This window comes from Phyllostomus hastatus, unplaced genomic scaffold (assembly GCF_019186645.2).
Source record: "Phyllostomus hastatus isolate PE091 unplaced genomic scaffold, TTU_PhHast_1.1 phas_contig_34, whole genome shotgun sequence".
NCBI lineage: Eukaryota > Metazoa > Chordata > Mammalia > Chiroptera > Phyllostomidae > Phyllostomus > Phyllostomus hastatus.
Window position 1 is genome coordinate 53,855,411 of NW_025333857.1, and position 23,845 is coordinate 53,879,255.

The window sequence follows — 23,845 nt, forward strand, 5'->3', positions numbered from 1 at the left end:
TTCAGACAAGCTAAAATACTTCTGGTTATTTTCACCTCTAAGATACCTACCCTCCAGCTCCTCTCTAAACTAGCTCAGACTACACACCAGAGGAAAAAATCTCAGCAGACTCCATTCATCAAACTAGACATAGGTCCTCCTTTGCAAGCACCCAAGACCTCAACAGGCCCTTTTGTAGCACCCTGTTATTTGGCTTGGCTAGCACAGGTCTTCTTCCCATTCTTTCACAGGGATAGTAGTAAAACACCTCTCACCATTTGTTGAGCACTCTGCCTGATTTAAGAGTCTTCTTTGATTCCATCTTCCCTTTTCTTGATGCTTTCTTTATATGTAGAGAGAAGGTCAAGGAGCTTCTTAACTCCTTGATGCTTAATAACTGGTAGCTTAAAAAATGTAAGAGGTGGTAGTTACTGTCTTTTACCTTCAATTTGGGGTCTTTACTTTAGTTCCTAAATTCTGAGTCAACAGAAAAAGTCAAGTTCAACATCTTTTATAAAGGCAACCACTGCATGAACTTACTACTATGCTGGGCTTTGTGCAACTTAACCTTTATAATAATGCTGGGGTCAGTGTTTAATTACTCCCATTATTTGCCTTTTTGCAAATAAAGAAGCAAAACATTATAAAAGATGAATAATTTCCCCAATATTAATATAAGTAAATTGTAATACAACAGAATATATACGCCTGCCTCTCTGTTTCTAAAGCTTATTGTGATATTTTTCACTGTGTTGCCACACAGTATATCAGTAACACTCATTTCAGATATCAGCAGGGTAGGAACATAAAGGAATTCATTGTCTTTGTGAGATATGAATCAGAACCTATTAGAATCTGACTTTATAGCAGACGACTCTTCTCAGTAACTGAAGCTAAGCTGAGCAAGTGAAGACAAAAATAGAAACTTCTCTGTATAACTTTACTTTTGCTTTCTACAAGAAGTTCCTCAATGATTGACCAATGATGCCATTTCTGTTCTTAACACACTAAAAACCCACATTTTCACTTGGTCTTATGGTTAACACCTTTACAACTTAGCAAGTATTTCACAGCAGCTTTCACATCTTTATTTCTCAAGCTATAGATTATAGGATTTAGCATGGGGGTCACTACCCCATAGAATATGGAAAGAAGCCCCTCCACAGCTTGCATATTGTCTTTTCCAAGGATGTTTTGGGACTTGGGCTTGGCATACATAAAGAAGATGGTGCCGTAAAATATGATCACCACAGTCAGATGTGCTGAGCAGGTGGAAAAGGCCTTGCGTCTCCCGGTGGCTGAGTTCATTCTCAAGATGGTGTAGAGGATGAACACGTAGGAGAAAAAAATGACCACTAATGGAAGAACCAGGAATGCCATATTTGACACCGCTAGGGTAACAATATTGAGGGATATATCAGCACAAGCTAGCTTCAGAACAGCTAATATTTCACATAAGAAGTGATTAATAATATTATTCCCACAGAAAGGCAATTGCATGGCAAGAGATGTTTGCACAACCGAGTTGATTCCGCCAGAGAGCCATGACACAGAAGCCATCAGTACATATGCCACCTTGCTCATGATAATGGGGTATCTCAGAGGGTTACAGATGGCCACATAGCGGTCAAATGCCATCATGCCGAGGAGCAAACACTCTGTTGACCCCATTGCAAACCCGAAAAACATCTGTACTGTGCATCCAGAGAAGGAAATGTTCCTTTTCTTTGAGATTAAGCTCACCAAAGTTGAGGGAACAGAGGAGGATGTGTAGCAGATATCCAGGAGAGAGAGGTTGCCCAGGAAGAAGTACATGGGGGTGTGGAGACGGGAATCAAAGATGCATGCTATGATCAGAACACCATTGCCAATCAGAATCACTACATACATAACTAGAATTAAAGCAAAGAAAATGATCTCAAGTCTCGGGTACCCAGAGAGTCCCAGAAGAATGAATTCTTTCACAAATGTTTTGTTTATTATTATATCCATGTTTAGTTTTGAGATATCAAAAGTAGACCTAACAAAATATTTTCACTGCCAAACAACAAATGTAACAGACTTCTTGAATAAGCATTACTCTAGGTTGATATAGAGTGTTTTCTTTGATTTCTGTCATCTGCTTCTAACATAAGTTGTCTTCCACAGTTTGTGCCTAGAATACAATGATAATGGGATGTTGAGATTTTTTGTGTCCTGGTGCCTAATGTGTTCAGATCTTCCTAGGATCAGAAGCAAATTCAGAAGCAAACTCTCCTCCTATTGATGACATCCTAAGTTTAGTTTTCTAAAAGACCTTAGCTTAATTAGACAACAAACCCGATTTCTTCATTTAGCCAGGTCCAGTGGAAGAGTGGTGGGGAAGACAAAAGACAACTCAGCAAGGACAAAAATGTTGATTTGCTGTTGAATAGAAATTTTCAGAAAGGTAAAGCCAGTTTGATTTTTATGAATATTTGTTTACTTGGCATTCTGTGTATCCTTTTAGTCCATTAAACTGTGTGTTTATATAGGGCTGATATTTGATGATAGTACATTGAACCACATACACTACAATTTAACATCAGCTCAAAGCTCAAGTTAATTGTGGATCTCATAGTTACAGCCCACTCTGATGCTTTTGTTAGTCCCTATTAGAAGGCCAGTGTGAGCCCTGGCTGGCATAGCTCAGTGAATTGAGTGCAGGCTGCGAACCAAAGCATTGCAGATTCGATTCCCAGTCAGGGCATATGCCTGGGTTGCAGGCCATGGCCCCCAGCAACCACACATTGATGTTTCTCTCTCTCTCTTTCTCCCTCCCTCCCCTCTCTAAAAATAAATAAATAAATAAATAAATAAATAAATAAATTTAAAAAATTTAAAATTCAGTATTCTATCAGAAGGCCAATGTGTAGACCAACTACACATGTATACGATGGAGATGTATGAAGACCAATAGTCATTCTTCATTTGTTTTATTCTGTGACTTCAGATTTACTTGCAGCTTATTTTAGTGAGCCTGAGAAAACACTATTAATGGTTAAGTATATTTGTGTGGGTAGCACTATACACTTTACAAAAATATTGTTCTTCTCATTATTTCTATTTTTTTCAAATGTTGAAGACAGACGGGCCAAAGTTATCTAGCCTATCAGTGAAAAGTAGAGCTCAACTCAGATCTTTGCCAATGAATTCTAGAGCTCTTTGGGCCATGAAATGAAAAGTTATACTGTTTTCTCACCAACCACTACACAGAATTTTGGGGCTGGGTGGAATAATACAAATCAACTATTTCAGTCTATCAAACTTTCCACATGTATATAAATTACCTGGGAATCTTGTTAAAAAGCAGATTCTCTTTAAGTGGGTTGGGGCAGAGCCTGTGATTCTAGATTTCTAATAAGCTCCCAGGTTATGCTGAAGCAGCTGGTATAGGGCCAGATTGTCAGTCCTGAGTGGGCACACTATCCAGATGTTTCCAAAGGATGTTCTTTTGTTTTACTACATAGACTACCTTAACAACCTAGAAAGTGACTAAAAACATACTTCTTTCATGTTTTCCAGTGAAATCCATGGCTGCTCAGTACAATTCAGAAAAATAATAATATTAAAAGATAAACTATAGAAAAGCAAAATAAACTTTTGCTGGACTACTATAATATATATAGGATATTGCTGAGAGCCTAACTTGAAGTAAGGAAAGCTAAGTAAGGAAAATAAAAATATAATACAACATGTCTGTCATCAAAAAGTGTACAATTCAGCAAGGAAAACAGCAAAACTATACATGAAATAATTTGATGTAGAATATATTTATACCGTTTGACCAGAGTGAATATTATAAGTATTTCCAGAAGGAGGAGGTTAATAAGAAATAAACAAGTCAAGAGAGAGTTCTGGAAGAATCTCTTTGTAGGCTGGATCTGCAAGCATGGAAAGGATGAGGCAGGTTTGGAAGAGAAGAGGAGCAGAAGGATATCCCAGCAGGGAAAACAGGTTGAGCAAAGTTTAAGAGGAAGCATATTACAGTATGGCAGTACCTCCTTTCAGACAAGAGTTTCTGCGAAGAAGTGATGTGAAGTACACTTGAAAAGGTAAATGAAGCAGGTGTGTATATAAAGGTCCAAAAGTCAGGCAGACAATTTTGATACTTCTTTTTGTGGGAAAGCAGCCCCATTATTAAATGCACCAAGTCCAAGGTGAGCTTTTAGACCCTGTTATCTTTAGCTACCCTTCATAACTGGCATTATACACTTTGATTTTAAGAGGTTTTTGAGCAGATACCTGACACAGAAATTAAAATATTTAGATTAATTAGATTATCATTAATTACTGACTGGTACACTAAAAAAATCATCTTTTCATAATTGCCAAGTTTTCAAGTTAACCAAAACTGTAAGTTTAGGGTTCACATAGGCTAACGGTTCTGGGAAAGACAGCACAAGCTCACTACACCACTCTAACAGTTTGATCTGTGATGATAGGTGAAAAGACTTCTCTACAGTGTATAATGTCTTAGAGTCAGAAGCCAAACTCAACAGAGGGATTCTCACTTCAGAAACAATTCAATTGAAGAATACAAAGGAGACTATCAACTGGGATGAGAGATGCCGATGAGAGAATATTGAATCTCCAAATTAGAGATGAGGAAATGGAGCCTCAAAACAATTTTTAGGGTATATTTATTCAAGTAAGGGCTAGAAGTATGTCTAAGTGAAATAAGCCAGGCAGTGAAAGACAAATACCATATGATCTCACCTTTAACAGGAACCTAAACAACAAAACAAACAAACAAGCAAAATATAGCCAAAGACACTGAAACAGAGAACAGGCTGACAGAGACCAGAGGGAAGAGGGAATTTCAGGGAAATTTCAGGGGAGAATGGGAAGGGTTTACAGGAACAAATATAAGGGACATATGGACAAAAACTAGGGGGAGGGTGGTAATGGGAGGGAGGTGGGGAAGGAGGGGTGGGTGGGCTGGGATGGGAATAAAGGACAGAAAACTGTACTTGAACAATGATTAAAATAAAATTAGAAAAAAACTTTTAATTTATTTAAATAAAAAACCTACCATTTATGCAAACAACTTCTATTGCAGGATCTTATGTGCTAGATACTGTGTTAAAAATCAGTTCACTTGGTTGAAGTCACATGGCTAATAATGGGCAGGACAAAACTCAATGCCCATTCTCTTTCCAGTACTTCTGTGCACAACAGGTTGCTACCTGTATAAACAGGTATAGAAAATATAAACTCTATAGAAAATATGTGTCAGCAACAGAAGATGGTCAGTGAGACTACAGGTGCATCAAAGTCATAAAGGAGAAACTTAATAAATAAGGGACAAGGAGAATGGTTAAGTTTTAGTTAAGAATTTACTACTTCTTATCATTATGGAAGGTTCAGGGCTATGAGATTAAATTGCATGTGCCAGAACACTTCATTTTCTGTGAAGTGATTCTACATTCACTCTACACTCCTTCTTAGGATAAATCAAAGTTCCCCACAAGTTGGGTACAGAAATTGGTCAAGGGATGCCTTAGATAAGGGACAGGAGCATTCTGATCAGCCCAGGCACTAATGCAAAAGAAAACAGCAAACAGTGACTTACCAAGAAACATGGTGATGTTCCAGATCCAGTCCCTTTGGGGTCCAGGCCTGGAGAGCCTGTTGGCTTCTACTTCCAGAAACATGTAATGACAATGTATCTTAGGCCACTTAAACCACTCTTCTTGTCACCTGCTCCAAGCCTTCCCCCGCTAGGCAGAAATTCCCTCACTGATTCAAACTCACCTTGAACCAGTCCTGTCTTGCTGCCTTTTTTCTTCTTCTTTCAGAGATTTAAATTGGTTACTTCATACATCATAAGATAATGAGAGATGTGAGGACAGGAGCTTGTCTGTCTTGCTCGCCCTTCTACACCTGGAGCCTAACAAAGTGGCTGCACATCTTGGGTTTGGACTGAATTAGTGAGTGTTTACACTCTAGATTCTTAAGCACTTTCCCTGTGCCCAATTGTGGATTCATATCCAAGAAAAGTTTAGTATGCCCAGATGATTCATTTGCAACAGGCTCTGATTTTTTAAAAAGTATCTTTCAGTACTAACAAAATGCCATCTTATATAGACAATGCAAGTACAGAAGATCACCTAGTACTCACTTGAATGGATATAGCACGGGGTGAGCCTAGTGAAAAAGTACTTGGGACTTAGAAGCAAAAGTTCTGGGTTTAAGGTTCTTTTCTTTTAATATATAGTCTCAGTTTTCTTATTTGTGAAATCATGATCAAAATACCTGCCTTGCTTTTCTCCCAGGTTTGTTTTGAGAAAAATTCAGTAGCATATGGAAACTGCTTTATAAATTAATGGGCATTATATAGAAATAGCAACCACAGCTATTTGGTAATAATAATAAATTTGTAGCCATATCTCCCCATTCCGTACTGTTCACATTTTAAATCTATATTTAATAATAGCTTGTGTGGAATGAAAAGACATAGTTTTGTAGTACTGAAGACTTACCTTCCTACTGATAAATTATTTCCACCTCCTAGAAGAACCAGTTACTTTCTTCATAGTATTTATGTCAGCATTCTGAATTAAGATCAGATTTAACAAATAAAGCTAGATTCCACAGATGTGGAAGAATAAATATTTGCAACAGTTGTAATTGTTCCCCAACTCCCAAAGCAATTTAAGTTGCAGTGAGAGATCTGTGGAATGGAGAAACTTCTCATGTGTAAGGAACAGTGTCCCACAGACCCAATTAAGATTGGTGTTGGGAATATATTGTGACTGAACTAAAGCTCAAAAATGAAATGACATTCTCATACCCATGTAACTTTTGAAAACAGAGGCAAACATTTACCAAATTAACTTTATAAAATGTGAGAGCTTTTTAATTCAAAATATGTTTACCAAAGCAAAGTTAATTCAAAGTAAGATCTTATTCAAATGATAAGTACTAAAGTGAACTGCTGGAACTTAAAAATGATCTAGATATTACAAATTAAACAGTAATTGGTTATAAATTAAATGCCTTGTCATTTAACTCTTTTGCTTATTTTATCTTCATTTAAAAAAAAGGTTAATGTCATGCAGAATGCTATTGCCAACCTTTTTTTTTTTGGAATGAAAAGAAGTACAGATAATCAATAATATAAATACAGTCATAGGTCAAAAGTGAATTCAGATGTTTAAGGTCAAAAGTTAAAAAAATCCAGAATGGACAGCTTAGGGCATGTATTCAGAGATAGATAGCACATTATCAAATTAAAGTGTTCCAATCTATTAAGCTATATTATAGATATTAACACAGATTCTGACTATAATTTTCCAATAGAAGCTACATTTCACTGTAAAGTTTATGGATTCTGGAGGGCCATTTTCAGAAGTCAGTCCCATGACCAAGCAGGAGACTCATCAACTGTGGACTATGGTTCCAGCTACTAACTAAGAAGAAACAGCCCTGTCCCCCTGTGAACTTGGCTACAACACTGTTTGACTTTGATCCTGCTACCAATACCATCTGCCAAGGGACCCATCAGGAGTCATGCTTCCCCATGCCATAGGTAACAGGCTCACCAACCTCAATCCTGGCTGTGGACCCTGAATTGGAGGTGATCTGGCTCCAGCTGCTCTTAGCCAACAGTACTGTCTGTCCAAGACCCGAGGGAGACACACTCCCTCTGTGCCCCAAAGCAGGCCCTCCAGCCTCTGTCTGACTGCAGATCCTGAATTGGCCCCATTAATCTGTTCCAGTCCTTTGAGGTATGAGGATGGAAAACCCCCTGCCTACTCAGGGGCCAGCCTAGAGACATGCCTATCTGAACCCCTGGAGTAGACCTGCTGACCTCAGTTTAAAGCAGTACTGGAACCCAGTTCCAGCCCTTCACATCTGCAATGCAACAAGTACTATTTGCCCAGATACCAGCCAAAAGACATACACCTCTATGTCTCTGGAGGTAAGCACTTGTCCTCAGTTTGACTGCAGATCTTAAAAGGGTACAATTAACCAGCTCCAGCTCCTCACAGTCACAATCTAAAAGTGGACCAGCTCAGGAACCTTTTAGGAACCTCCCAGGGACCTGAAAGAGCTACGTGCATCTGTATTCCTGATAAAAAGCCCCCCATCTGTAGACCTTAAAGCAGATCCTTGTTCCAAAATTGGAAATACTGACCAGGGTCCTAAAGGCAATCTCATCTACCCACGGACATGAAAGTATATAAAATATACATCTCACTGTCAAAGATACATAAAAACACAGACTTACATACTATAATGGTGGCATATAAATCACTTTTATTGCTAGTAAATAAAAGACAAAAGAAGTATGAATAATTAATACCACAGATATTTGTTAATAAAAACACAGCATGGAAACTGGACATCAATTAAAAGGGGAGAGTAAAGAGGGGAGTAAAATGTAAATTTGCTGTATATGATTGTGTTGTGTTCATCCGAACAAACTAAAAATGAGTAGGGAGTACATTAATAACCAAAAAAACCTCCCAACAAAGAAGGACCAGATGGCCTCAGTGATTAATCCTCCAAACATCTAAAAAAGAATTAATGCCTATCCCTCTCAAACTCTTGCAAAGAACTGAAGAACAGGAAGCACTTCCAAACTTATTTTAAGGGGACATTACTCTGATACCTAAATCAGATAAGGACACTACAAGAAAACTAAACTACAGACCAATATTCCTGATGAACGTAGATTAAAAAATCCTCAACAAAATATAAATAAACCAAATTCAATATTAAAACACATTAAAAGGATCATACATCATTATTAAGTGGGATTTATCCCTAAATTGCAAGGACGATTCAACATATGCAAATTAATAAACATGAATCTCCACATTAACAAAATGAAGATTTAAAACCATATGATCTATTCAATAGATGCAGAAAAAGCACTTGATAAAATTCAATACCCTTTCATAATCAAAATTCCTGGCAAAGTAAGTATAGAAAGAATGTATTTCAACATAACAATGATCATATATAACAAGGCCACAAGTAACATTGACTCAAAGTTGAAAAGCTAAAAGCTTTCCCTCTGATATCAGGAACAAAACAAAAATACCTACTTTCACTACTTTTGCTCAGCACAGTACTGGAAGTCCTAAACAGAGCAATTAGTCAAGAAAAAAAAGAAAGAAAGCATTCACTAGAAAAGAAGAAGTTAAATTATCCTTGTTTGCAGATGACATGATCTCATACAGAGAAAACCTTGAAGACTCCACCAAAGTAACTGTTAGACCTAATAAATTAATTTAGTAAATTTCCAGGATACCAAACGAATATTCAAAAATCAGTTGCATATCTATACACATAAAACAAACTATTGGAAAGAAAAGTTAAGAAATAATTTAACTTATAACAATATTTAAAAAGCAATAAAATACTTAGAAATAAATTTAACCAAGGAGGTGAAATAGCTGCACTGAAAACTATAATATATTGAAAACTATAATATATTGAAATATAAGAAATTGAAAAACACATAAATATATGGAAAAATATTTCATGTTCATGGACTGGAAGAATTGTTAAAATGTCCATACTTACCAAAGTGATCTAAAGAGTCAATAAAATCTATATAAAAATTCCAATGTTTTTTTTTCACAGCACTAGAAAAACAATCCATAATACATAAGAACCACAACAGATCTTAAATAGCCAAAGCAATCTTGAGAAAGATGAGCAAGCTGGAGACATCTCACTTCGTGATTTCGAAGAGAATTACAAAGCTTTCATAATTAAAGCACTATTATACTGGCATAAAAATAGACACATAGACAATGGAACATAATAAGTAGCACAAAAATAAACCCAGGTGTACATAGCCTTGTCCTTTGACAAGGACAACAAGAATATTCAGTGGGGAAAGAATGGTCTCTTCAATAAATGGTGGTGAGAAAATGGGATATCTACTTGTGAAAAATGAAATTGGACCCTTATCTTGCACCATGCACAGAAGTTAACTTGAAACATATGAAAGACTTACATGTAGTGCCTAAAACCACAAAGCTCCGAAAAGAAAACTTAGAAATAAAGGTTTTTGATATTGGTCTTTGCAATGAGTTTTTGTATCTGACACCAAAAGAACAAACAACAAAAGCAAAAAATAAATAAGTGGGAGTACATGTAACCAAAAAGCTTCTGCACAGCCAAGGAAACCAACCACAAGATGAAAAGGCAGCCTATGAAAACAGAGAAAATATTTGTAAACCATATATCTAATAAAGGGTTAATATCCAGAATAGATAAGAAACTCACACAACTTAATAGCAAATAAATAAATAAATAATAAATAAATAAATAGGCAAAGGAACTGAATAGACATTATTCTGACAAGGACATAAAACCGGCCAAAGTAAATGAAAAAGTTTTCAACACCACTAATCAGGGAAATGCAAATCAAAATGACAATGAGATAGGTCTTCATACATTTTAGCATAGTTATTATCAAAAAGTCAAATTATAAGTGCTAGTGAGGATGTAGAGAGAAGGGGACCCTTATACACTGTCAGTGGGAATGTAAATTAGTACACTTATGATGATAAACAGTATGTATGTTCCTCAGAAATTAACAATAGAACTACCTGTGATTTAGCTATCTCAATTCTAGGTATATATCCAAAAGGAATAAATTTAGTATCTCAAAGAGATAACCTCACTCTCATGTTCATTGCAGCATTATTCACAATAGGAAAAATATGGAAACAATCGAAGTGTCTATTGACAGGTGATAAATGTGCATGTGCATATGTGTCTGTGTGTGTGCATATACATACATATTTATAATGGAATATTATGTAGTCATAAAAAGGGAAGGGGAAAATTTTGCTATTTGTGACAACATGAATGAACCTGGGCATCATGCTAAGTGAAATAAGTCAGACACAGAAAGATAATATTGTATGAAATCACTTATATGTGGAATCTAAAAAACAAATCAAGCTCATAGGACTAGGGAGCAGAATGGTGGTTGCCACAGTTTGGGCAGTGGGGGCAATGGGAAAATACTAGTCACAGGGTATAAACTTTCAGTTTCACGATTAATGAGCTTTGGAGATCTAATGCATAGCATGGCAATTATAGTTAGTCATACTCTATTGCAGAAATTGTCAATGTTTTTTATGTCATGGCACACATTAATTACTAAAATTCTGCAGCACACCAAAAAATATATTTTTTGCCAATATGACAAAATAAAACAAGTATAATTTTTATTCATTCATACTGGATGGCTATTGTTGTGTTGGCTATTGCCATTTTTTTAATTTGACAGCCTGAGGGAAAAGAAGTCAGTGCTTCTGACTAAATAATCAGGTACTGCATATTTCAAAAATTCTTGCGGCACACTGCTCAAAAATCACTGCTCTATTGTATATATACACTTTGCTGAGAACAGATACTAAGTGTTCTCATTTCACACACACATGAAGGTCACTGCGAGGTGATGGATGTGTAAAGTAGCTTGATTGTGGTAATCATTTCATACCATACACATATATTAAAACACCTTGTCATATGCCATTAAAAATCACGTTGTGCACCTGAATATTATATATATAATTTTCACTTGTTAATAATTCCTCAATCAAGTAGAAAAGTTTTTGAAATAAGTACTTGGATTCTGAAAAATTAAAATCTATGTAAGAGCAGTATTTACATGTGCAGACATATACAAATGCACACAATGCCCCCTCCCCCCACACACATTCACACCACAAACCATACTGTATGTGCATTAATTTTCAAGTGAAAATAAGTCAAGATTGTTTTTCTATTATAAGATCATAGGAGTAAGTTAGAGCTGGAAAACTCTAAAAATCATTTAGTAAGACTTCCCTTTCTATAGATGAGTAAATTGAGGTAAAAGTGATAAAATAATATTCCAAAGTCACAAAGTTGCTGTTAGCATTTAATTAGGAAGAATTAGAAATAGCCTTCCTCACTCACAAGAGGAACCAGATAATAGCAGTAATGAAATGGTGTGAATTTTTACTGGGCCAGCAAATGGACTGAAAATGTAGGCCATATATGACTGGAAGATAAAGGACTCCATCTCCCTCGGGAGCTGGAAATGGACTTAAGAATTGTAACGTTTACCAGCAGAACAGTGTGCGACTCAAGACATTTATGAGCTACCTACTGAAAGGATCCAGGAGGAGCCGTAGCTGGCAAGCGGGGCACATCGGCTCATTACCCTTGTTTCTGGGTAAATAACAAAGAGTCTTAACTGAGAGAGACACTCATTCTGGGTTTGGATTTGCAAACCTGGAAAATGAAGCAAATACCCCTTCAACTATTTAACACCTAGAGCAAGAGTATTATTTTAATTTGGATCTTGATCATCTAATTAAAGAACTGTAAGGTTTAGTGAGTTATAAAGCATTAGACATTGTATACATTCCCACTCACAAAATGTGGACTAATGAAAACTGGAATGGACAATTGAAATGCCTGCTTATGACATTGCAGGGTGTTAAAAAAAAACTAAAAGAATAATTAAAAAAAATGAATAAACATGTGTGTAAATTTAATATAGGTAGATTTAAGGAAGATCACCACTGGATATACTATTGAGATATTTTGGAAGAAGACATGGAGAAAATGGTGGGAATAATACAGGCACTCATAGAAACTTTTTCTGTATTTCTAAATGTTTTTCTTTTCTTTTGCCTGACCCTGTATTGGTGAGACATGGGTTACATTTATGAGTTCTGGAGGAAGAATCAATTGCTGAACATGACACTATAGTAATACCTCTAAATATTACTGACCACATTCTTAAAAGAAGGATCATACAGATCATTGTTTTTTAAAAAAGGTGGGATTAATGGTTTCTGTCTCTATCTTACCTGGTCGGTGAGGCATACCTATAAGTTTGTGCTTATCCAACCCTACTCTACAAAATGGGCTAAATAAACAGGAAGCCATTGACCTTATTTAAATTGCTCTTAGCTTTATGGATCAGTCCTCTAGCTGAACCTAATTGTCCTGCCACAAGGAGAATTATCTGGATAAATATTAATTAAAAGTGGAAGGAAGAGAAAGTGATTGCTGCTATAAAGGAAGCTTATGGGAAGCTCTTTGACATGCTCTAAAGTATATGTAGAGATCACTATTATCTGTTTGATAGTGTCATGGGGAAAGCAACATTTTAATCCAAAATACATACCCAAACTTGATAAGCAGTAAATAGCAGCATATTGGGTATATAAACCAACATTTACTGAAACATTCTAAAAAAAATTGGCCTGGGAGGTACAATTGACATTTCAGAATTTGCCCTTTTGTCCTGAAATTCCTTCTTCCTTTAGTACTATATCCTATACCTTTATAGGAAAGCTTTAGCCATACATGATTATATACTCCAAAGACCCATGTGCTCTTTAAAATATCCAATTAAGGGTAAGTGCTACAATGTTTAATTTTAACATCTAGCCTCTTGAAATTTAGAAAATCATGTAGATTATTCACAGTCTACATTATTTCATGGTAACAATCCAATGGAGTAGAAATCACATCTTTTGCATGGCTCTTGTGCCCTTCTCACAGCTCGCAGTCCTCACCAGCACTGTGCCTCTGTGCTTAACTGAAGAAGGAACCATTCACATCCCAGGTTCTATGCCCCAGGAGGTGAATTCTCACAGACTACAATGTGAACAATAGCATTTGGATTTTTGCAACTTAGTGTATGTCTACACATTATATCTATATACCTATATATTTATAGGTAAATATAATAGATAAACATAAAATATATAAATGGAGAGATTATAAATGATAGATAGATAGATGATAGATAGATAGATAGATAGATAGACAGAAAGGAAGAATCTGGAAGAAGATATATAATGATGAAAGATTGACCATGTGTTGAGAATCATTTAAGGCATTTCATTAGTACATGTTATTTTGTTAAATTACACATTCTTTTGTTAAATATTTGAAAATAAAAACTTCCAAAAGTATGTTTTAAAGAAAAAATGCATATAAATGTGTGCCCATATAGATAAACATAGATAGAAATGTGCGTGTATGTATTTTGGAAACTGCTGTAAATATATTTGGGGAAATCATATATGATATTTAGGGTGGACAATATGACCTTTCTGAAGGTAATTTAACTAGGAATTGAAAAAGTTCATATCACCTGCTCTGTAAACTTCAGTTCTTAAAATTTACCCTGTGAAATCATAGGTGTCTTATAATAATAAAAAAACCCTTTAACTTCAAGTGTTCACATCACATTCAGTGACAAATCAAAATAAAAACATAATGAATGTATGACTCCCAGTTACTAGAAGAAATGTTTAAAATGATATCTTTGTGAGATGGCCAAGTGCCACATTTTTTTTATATTTTTATAATTTAAAAATATGTATTTATTTATTAGAAAATAATACACCTAACAATCTCCTGGAGATTTCATGATTTTCCAGGAGGGGCAATTTATTACCTATCTGTTCATTTTCTGATCACTTGATTAGCATGAACACACTTGTTTATATTGAAGCTGAACTTCACCACTTTTATATACCTCTAGAATATTCTAGCAGTTGAAGTGTTCAACTTGATATAAGCTTGTAGAGAGATGCCGACATCCTTGGTATTGTGGGGGAAAAATAATAACTAAGGTGCTAAGGAGTTGGTTAAAACAATTTAAATAATATTTACATACCTAAAACCTTCTTGTTATACATCAAAAGTTAAACAGAATTAAACAAGAATCAGATACAGATGCAAGGCCTCCAGTGAAGAAGGAGAAGAACAAGACATTCAAAAGCCAGCATCCACAGGATCTGGTACACACCTTTCTGCATAGAACCCAAAGCAATGCCAGCATGATCCACCCAGAGGAGAGAGAAGAGCAACTGAATGTTTTCTGCAGTGATGACAACACTCCAGTTTTAGTGGGGCAACAGCAGAGGGCAGAATTTAGTGACCAGATCATCTATGTAGAAACCTGGGTCAACCCAAAGGAAGTGGACTGGCAAAGAGTGAAGCCTCTGAGTGGTAGACATGGGATCCTGTTGTGGCTCTAAAACAGGTAGAAAATACTGTATTCACCATGTATAATGTGCACCCATGTTTTTGTACACATTTTACATGAGATTGTTATGCCCATTATTATACTCGTGGCATGTAATCACTATACCCATGTATAATGCACATCCTTGGTTTTCCCTAAAAAATTTGGGCAAAAAGGACTGCATTATACATGGCAAAATACAGTAGTAAAATTAATTAAGAAAACAAAGTCACAGCTCAGCTACCATGACGGGGTAATAGATTATAGGAAAGCTGGATACTAAAAAAAACTATGATACATTTATTGAAAACTTTCAACTCACTGGAGAATGAAAGCACTGACTTTATTTTCCCAATCACTGTTTTTATCCTCTTTCTGAGCCTCTGAGAACATCTCAGGCAGATTTGAAATGTTTCCATTTATACAATACCTACCTTCTTCCCTCTTCTAGACTAGCACCTCTGCTAGTCTGCAGCCTTGAGCGCTCAGCAGGCCTTTTATCATCCAAACAAAAACTAGATTTTCTTTCTTTGCAAGCACCCAAAACCTTAAGAGATTCTTTTGTAGCACCCCTTCACTTGGCTTGGACTGAAAAAAAAACAACAAAGTTTCCCATTCTTCTACAAGGACTGCAGTGAAACACCTCCCACCACTCTGTTGTGTGCTCCCCATAAGGTAGAATACTCCCTTGATTATTTCTTCTCCTGGCCTGACCTTCTCTTTATATAGATATGGGGGAAGAAGGACAGTGTGATTTATATTAACACAGTGAGTTTTATGCAGAGATATCTGGCCCTGGTAACTATTAACTTAGAGTCTTAGCTTCAATTCTGAAATTCTAAGGAACCTAGAAGCTGGTGCTGGGCTAAGTGCTTTTTCCACTGGGAACTGGTTTTATTTATTTCCTTATGGCAAGATAAGGTAACCATGGCCTACAAAGAAAGTCTATCCAATGTCATTTAGGCAGTTTGTGTAATTGCAGATTTTGTATTCTTGCTTGTCTACTTTCAAAGCTATGTGTGATTGTTTTCTACTATATTTCCACACAGTATACCAGAAACACTCTAGAGATCACCATGGGTGAGATTCTAATAGAATTCATTATTCTTCTGAGATCTGGATCAGGGCATGTTGGAAGCTGAGTTTATAGCAAACTATATTTCTCAGTAATTCTCACCAAGCAGGGTAAGGGAAGGAGAATAATAAAAATACTTCTCCTTAACCATCATTTCCCCAAAGAAGGTTCTTACAGATTTACCTATGAGTGCATCTTTGTGCCTATTACACACAAACTTACATTTTCTGATAGAGTATACTTATTGAATAGGTTTTTGGTTCAGCAGATATTTCACAGCAGTTTTTACATCCTTATTTCTCAAGCTATAGATTATAGGATTTAGCATGGGGGTCACTACCCCATAAAACAGGGAAATAAGCTTGTCTGAAGTTTGCAACTTGTCTTCCCCAGGCAGTCCTTGAGACTTGGGCTTGGCATACATAAAGAAGATGGTGCCGTAAAATATGATCACCACAGTCAGATGTGCTGAGCAGGTGGAAAAGGCCTTGCGTCTCCCGGTGGCTGAGTTCATTCTCAAGATGGTGTAGAGGATGAACACATAGGAGAAAAAAATGATCACTAATGGAAGAACCAGGAATGCCATATTTGATATCAGCATGGTAATAATATTGAGGGATATGTCAGCACAAGCTAGCTTCAGAACAGCTAATATTTCACATGTGAAGTGATTGATAATATTATTCCCACAGAAAGGCAATTGCATGGCAAGAGATGTTTGCACAACCGAGTTGATTCCGCCAGAGAGCCATGACACAGAAGCCATCAGTACATATGCCACCTTGCTCATGATGATGGGGTATCTCAGAGGGTTACAGATGGCCACATAGCGGTCAAATGCCATCATGCCGAGGAGCAAACACTCTGTTGACCCCATTGCAAACCCGAAGAACATCTGTACTGTGCATCCAGAGAAGGAAATGTTCCTTTTCTTTGAGATTAAGCTCACCAAAGTTGAGGGAACAGAGGAGGATGTGTAGCAGATATCCAGGAGAGAGAGGTTGCCCAGGAAGAAGTACATGGGGGTGTGGAGACGGGAATCAAAGATGCATGCTATGATCAGAACACCATTGCCAATCAGAATCACTAGATACATAACTAGAATTAGAACAAAGTAAACGATCTCAATCTTTGGGTATCCAGAAAGACCAAGAAGAAGAAATTCTGATACAAATGTCTTGTTAATTTTATCCATGTCTTCTGCTTTCAGAAGGAAGATCTAATATAAAATACATTCACTGCCAAAAAACAAATGTAAAAAATTACCTGAAAAATTCATATTTTCAGAATGTATTATAAGGAGTTTTTGCTTGAAGCTCTGATATCCAATTATCTTCAACAAAGCATGTAACTAGATTACAATGAAATGGGGAAAGATAGAAGTACCTGTACCCGTTGCTAATATATGAAGATCTACCTATAGTCAGACATACAAAAGTAACCTTTCCTGATGTTGAGGATTTGTTCCTGAATACAAGCTTCTAAACTCTTGACTAGTTATTAACTATAAGCTGGATTTCTTCATCTGCCCCAAAAAGCAAGCAGCAGAAACAGCAAAAGCCTACTCAACAAGGACTGAAAATTTGATTTGGAATTACAATAATAATGATGGCCAAGATTTCACAACAACTTTGATTTTTTGGTACATATTTTCTTCTATGCCTGCATACCTTATATTAGTCAGTTTAACTGAAATTTAACATGTTTAAACATAGTTGTTGAACTCATATTCTAGCCCCTCTGAGTATCTTCTATAACTGTTCCTATGACAAGACCATTGCGTATATCAGCTCTACATGAGTGTTACAGATAACTTTTAAAGAATATTACATAGTCTCTTCACTTATTTTATTCATTAGCTTCAGTGCATATCTTGATAATTCATTAGAGTCAGCCTAAGAGAATGAGATTTAAATATATTATACAAATATGTTTGTGTATGTACCATTTTATGCTTTAGAAAATTAAACTTTTATATTATTCTTAATTTTTTCAAATATAAAATATGGAACTTGTGTAAAGTTAAGCAGGTAGCAAATAAAGTGGAGCTTGAAGCTCAGATCAAGTCTAAATCACAACTTCACTAATTTTCATAAACATGTGAATCATCTGAGTATCTTGAAAAACCTTATTCTGTTTTAGTGTTCATGGCAGGTCCTGAGATTCTGCATTTATTGCAAGTGGCCAGGTGATTCTTAGGCAGCAGGTCCTGAACATACTTGAGTGACAAAGCTTTAATCTACACTGAATTGGTAGATTATCTGGATTTTTCTGATCTAAATGAATTTCTTTTGCCTTATTATGGATTGGCATGCCGACCTGAAAAATGACAAGAACATAATTTTCTGTTTTATAGAAAGCTCCATATTCATATTGTTTGTAAATATGCTAAAAATATTACTAAAAACAAATTTTTAAAAAGTAAGCTAAACTTTCGCCAGGCTACTAAATAGTTTTAGAATATTACTAACAGCCTAACTTTAATTCAGTCATATTCTAAGCATGGTAAGAATAAATAAAAGAATAATGTAAAGTGCCTGCCATTACAAAGCTGACAATTCAGTTAGGATATAAGAAAAGAACAAATGAAAATATATTATAAGTACAATTACATTATATAACTGAAATCAGGGAAACTGAAACCCTGGATGAGAGAGGATCACTGTACTCATTGGAACATATATTACACGGGTTTAACATGGTAGAAAAGTGTCCCAGGCGGAAATGAAAATCTTCAGTTTGAGGTGCTGAGCTTCTAATTAGTGCTGCAGTCTTTTCATTTTTAAAATAGTGATTAAAAAAGTGTCTGTGTTACTTTTCTTCCTCCGATATTGTATGGAAATAATGAGACAGCACATGGAAATTGTTTTAAAGGTTAACAGATATTATATAGATAATAATGAAATAATAATGTTTCATATCTATATTTTAGTGATAAATTGGTATTTCTACTGCACTAGGTTATTCACATTACAAATCCATATTAAATAACAGCTTTAACTATAGATTGAAATACAGTTTCACAGTATTAAAGACTTACTTTTCTACTGACAAATTATTTCCATCTCAGAGAAGAACCAGTTACTTTTTCCTTGGATTTTATGTTAGCTGTCTGAAATTAGGTCAGGTTCAACAAACAATGCCAGATTCCACAGATGTGGAAGAGTAAACATTTATTATGCATCAATTGTAATTATTCTCCATTTCCCAAAGCAATTTAAAGTTAGAAAGGTAGCTCTTGTGGAATGGAGCAACTTCTTAGTGTGTTAGAGACAATGTCCCACAGACACAATTAGGATTGCTGTTGGGAATAAACTGTAGCTGAACTGCAACTCAAACATGAAATATTCTCCTACCCATTTAACTTTTGGAAACAGGGGACAATGTTCACCAAGTTAACTTTATATAATATGAGAGCTTTTAAGCTCAAAATATATTTACCAAAGTGAATTCAAAGTCAGAAATTATGCATTCAAATGATAATTACAAAAATAAAATGCTAGCATTAAAAATGATCTACATATTATAAATTAAAAAGTTATTTGTTGTGAATTAAATGCATTGTCACTTAACTTTTTAACTTGCTTTACATTCATCTTTTAGATAATTTCATGCAACATGCCTTTGCCAACATTTTTTTGGCATGGAAAATACAGATGGCAGTAAAATAAATAAATTCACAGGACAAAAGTGAATTCATATATTTATTGCCACAAAGGTTAAAAAAGACATAATGGATAGTTTGAGGCATGAATTCAAATACACAAATAACATGTTAATAAATTCTAATATTTAGAAAAATCTATTAAATGAAATATTAGATATTAACACTGAGGTTCAGCAAAGATATCCTTGAAAAATGAAGGAGAAATAAAGATCATCCCAGACAAACTAAAGCTCAGGGAGTTCACTACCACTAGACTCCCCTTACAGAAATTGCTAAAAGAAGCTTTTGGGCTAAAATAAAAGGATGCTAATTAGTCACATGAAAACCTAAGAAAATATACAACACAATGATAAAAGTAAATACATGGTCAGATTCATAAAATTCTAATTAGGTAATTGTATGGTGTTTTACCCTTTTACATTACTACTGTTATGTAAATACTAACAGTATTGAAGTGAAAATGGACAATAACAAAATAATAGTAGGGGACTTCAATATCACACTTTGAGCAATGGATAGGTGATACAGAAAATCAACAAGGACCTTTACCCATTTTTTAATTGGATTGTTTGTCTCCTTCATGGGGAGTCGTGTGAGTTCTTTATGTATTCTTGAGATCAAACCCTTGTCCGAGGAATCATTGGCAAATATATTTTCCCATATGGTTGGTTCCCTTTCCATTTTGTTGATGTTTCCTTTAGCTGTGCAGAAGCTTTTTATTTTGATGTAGTCCCATTTGTTTCTTCTTTCCTTTACTTACCTTGCTCTAGGGACATATCAGTGAAAATATTGCTGTGTGGGATATCTGAGATTTTCCTGCCTGTGTTCACCTCTAGGACTTTCATGGTGTCATGACTTATATGTAAGTCTTTTATCCATCTTCAGCTTATTCTTATGTATGGTGTAAGTTTGTGGTCAAGTTTCATTTTTTTTTGTATGTAGTTGTCCAGATCTCTCAGCCCATTTGTTGAAGGATCTATTTTCACTCCATTTTATGCTCCTGCCCCCTTTGTCAGATATGAATTGACCACAGACACATGGGTTTATTTCTGAGCTCTCTATTTTGTCCTTTGATCTATGTGTCTATTCTTATGCCAGTACCAGACTGTTTTGATTACAGTGGACTTATACTATAGTTTGATATTAAATATTGTGATCCCTCCTACTTTGTTCTTCTTTCTCAAAATTACTGAGGCTATTCAGGGTTGCTTCTAGTTCCATATACATTTTTGAAATGTTTGTTCCATATCTGTGAAATATGTCATTCGGGACTTCTGGCCAAGATGGAGACATAGGTAGACACACCATGCCTCTTCAAACAACCAAAAGAAGGACAACAACAATTTAAAAACAAAAAAACAACCAGAACGGATAGAAAACTGAACTGTATGGAAGTCTGGCAACCAAGGAGTTAAAGAAGATACATTCATCCAGATCAGTAGGAAGGGCGGAGTCAGGCAGTCCCACATTTGCATGAAGATAACCCCAATGAAACTGGGGAGCATGACAGACCATGCAACTCAGGGTCCCAGCACTGGGAAATAAAAACTCAAAACACCAGTTGAAAACACCTGTGGGGGTTAAGGTGCCAGGAGAGACTCCCAGCCTCACAGGAGAGTTTGTTGGGGAGACCCACAGGGTCCTAGAATGTACACAAACTCACCCACCTGGGAATGAGCACCAGAAGGGCCCAGTTTGCTTGGGGGAAGTGGCAGAAGTGACCGAAATCTGGCAGAGAGCAGAGCAAGTGCCATTGTTTACTCTTGGACCCCACCCCACATAAGCATCACAACCCAGCCACATGGGTTGCCCCGCCCTGGAGAACACCTAAGGCTCCACTATTTACCACCTAACAAGTATGTCAAGACAAAAAAAATAGCCCAAATGAAAGAATATATCAAAGCCCCAGAAAAAAAATACAACTAAGGGATGAAGAGATAGCCAACTTATCTGATGCACATTTCAAAACACTGGTAATCAGGATGATCACAGAATTGGTTGAATTTGGTCACACATCAGATGGAAAAATGAAGGCTATGCTAAGTGAAATAAAAGAAAATGTACAGGGAACCAATAGTGATGGGAAGGAAACTGGGACTCAAATCAATGGAGTGGACCAGAAGGAAGAAAGAAATAAGCAAACAGAAAAGAATGAAGAAAGAGGAATTCAAGAAAAATGAGGAGAGGCTTAGGAATCTCCAGGACTTCTTTAAATGTTCCAACATCTGAATTATAGGGATACCAGAAGAAGAAGAGGAAGAGCAACAAGTAGAAAAGTTATTTACCAAATAGTAAGGGAGAACTTCCCCAATCTGGCAAAGGAAATAGACTTCCAGGAAGTCCAGGAAGCTCAGAGAGTCCCAAAGAAGTTGGATCCAAGAAGAAACACAACAAGGCACATCATAATTACATTAGCCAAGATCAGAATAAAGGAGAGAATCCTAGAAGCAGCAAGAGAAAAGGAGGCAGTTACCTACAAAGCAGTTCCCATCAGACTGTCAGCTGATTTCTGAAAAGAGACCTTGCAGGCAAGAAGGGGCTGAAAAGAAGTATTCCAAGTCATAAAAGGTAAGGACCTACATCCAAGATTGCTCTACCCAACAGAGCTTTCATTTAGAATGGAAAGGCAGATAAAGTGGTTCTCAGATAAGGTCAAGTTGAAGGAGTTCATCATCACCAAGCCCTTATATATGAAATGTTAAAGGGACTTATCTAAGAAAAAGAAGATAAAAAACCTGTTCAGTAAAATGACAGAAAACTCACAATTATTAACAACCACACCTAAAACAAAAACAAAAACAAACTAAGCAAACAACTAGAACAGGAACAGAACCACAGAAATGGAGATCACAGGGACGGTTAGCAACAGGGGAGTGGGAGGAGAAGAGAGGGGGAAAAGGCACAGAGAATAAGTAGCATAGATGGTAGGTAGAAAAAAGACAGGGGGAAGGTAAGAATAGTATGGGAAATGTAGAAGCTAAGAAACTTATAAATATGACACATGGACATGAACTAAAGGAGGGAATGTGGGTTCAAGAGGGTGAGCAGGGTGGAGGGGAGTGAAGGGGGGAAAAAACTGTAATGTCATAATCAATAGACTATGTTAAAAAAAGAAATATGTCATAGGTATTTTAATAGGGATTGTGTTGAATCTATAAATTGCTTTGAGTAGTATTGACATTTCAATGATGTTAATGCTTATAATCTATGAACATGGTATATGCTTTCATTTATTTGTGTCTCCTTAATTTCTTTTCAGTGTTCTATAGTGTCCTTAGTACAGGTCTTTTACCTCCTTCTCCAAGGAGTAGATACAGAGGGCCCAGAGACATATGAAAGGATGCTCTGCATCACTAGCATTCAAAGAGATGCAAATTAAAACCACAATGAGATACAGCTTCACATCAGTCAGAGTAGCCATAATAAATAAATCAACAAACAACAAGTGCTAGAGAGGTTATGGAGAAAACAGAACTCTATTACACTGTTCGTGGGAATGCAGACAAGCGCAGCCACTGTGGAAAACATTAAGGAATTTCCTCAAAAATCTAAAGATGGAACTAAATTGCTGTGACCCAGCAATTTGGAACTAAATTGCTGTGACCCAGCAATTTCACTGCTGGGATTGTACCCTAAGAATCCTAAAACACCAATTCAAAAGAACCTATGCACCCCAGTGTTCACAGCAGCACAATTTACAATAACCAAGTGCTGGAAATAGCCTAAGTGCCCATCATCCAATGAGTGGATCAAAAAACTATGGTACATTTACACAATGGAATTCTACACAGCAGGGAGAAAGAAGGAGCTCCAACCCTTCAGGACAGCATGGATGGAACTAGACTGCATTATGCTAAGTGAAATAATCCAAGAGGAGAAAGACAAATCTAACATGATCTCAACCATAAATGGAACCTAATCCACAAAACAAGCAAGCAAGCAAAATATAACCAGAGACATGGAAATAAAGAACAAATGGACAGCAACCAGACAGGAGGTTGGAGAGGGATAACAAGGCAAAGAAGGGGGATGGTCATCAAGGAATGTGCATAAAGGACACATGGACAAAGGAAATGGGGGAGGGGAG

The 23,845-nt window shown here is 36.2% G+C and overlaps 2 protein-coding genes across 2 annotated transcripts; both read right to left on the minus strand.

The window, feature by feature from the left end:
• Positions 1-1,002: 1,002 nt before the first annotated feature.
• On the minus strand, positions 1,003-2,056 carry LOC123819607 (olfactory receptor 13C4-like). The gene is given in 2 exon segments (XM_045840004.1): positions 1,003-2,005; positions 2,007-2,056. Coding segments are annotated over 2 exon segments (1,053 nt in total).
• Positions 2,057-16,332: 14,276 nt separating this feature from the next.
• On the minus strand, positions 16,333-17,354 carry LOC123820021 (olfactory receptor 13C3). The gene has a single exon (XM_045840687.1). The coding sequence runs from the start codon at positions 17,284-17,286 to the stop codon at positions 16,333-16,335; it is 954 nt and encodes a 317-aa protein (XP_045696643.1). The 5' UTR covers positions 17,287-17,354.
• Between the last annotated feature and the right edge of the window lie 6,491 nt (positions 17,355-23,845).

Coding starts and splice junctions, on each gene's coding strand:
- LOC123820021 (XM_045840687.1), bottom strand. CDS start 17,286: ATGGATAAAATTAACAAGACATTTGTATCAGAATTTCTTCTTCTTGGT.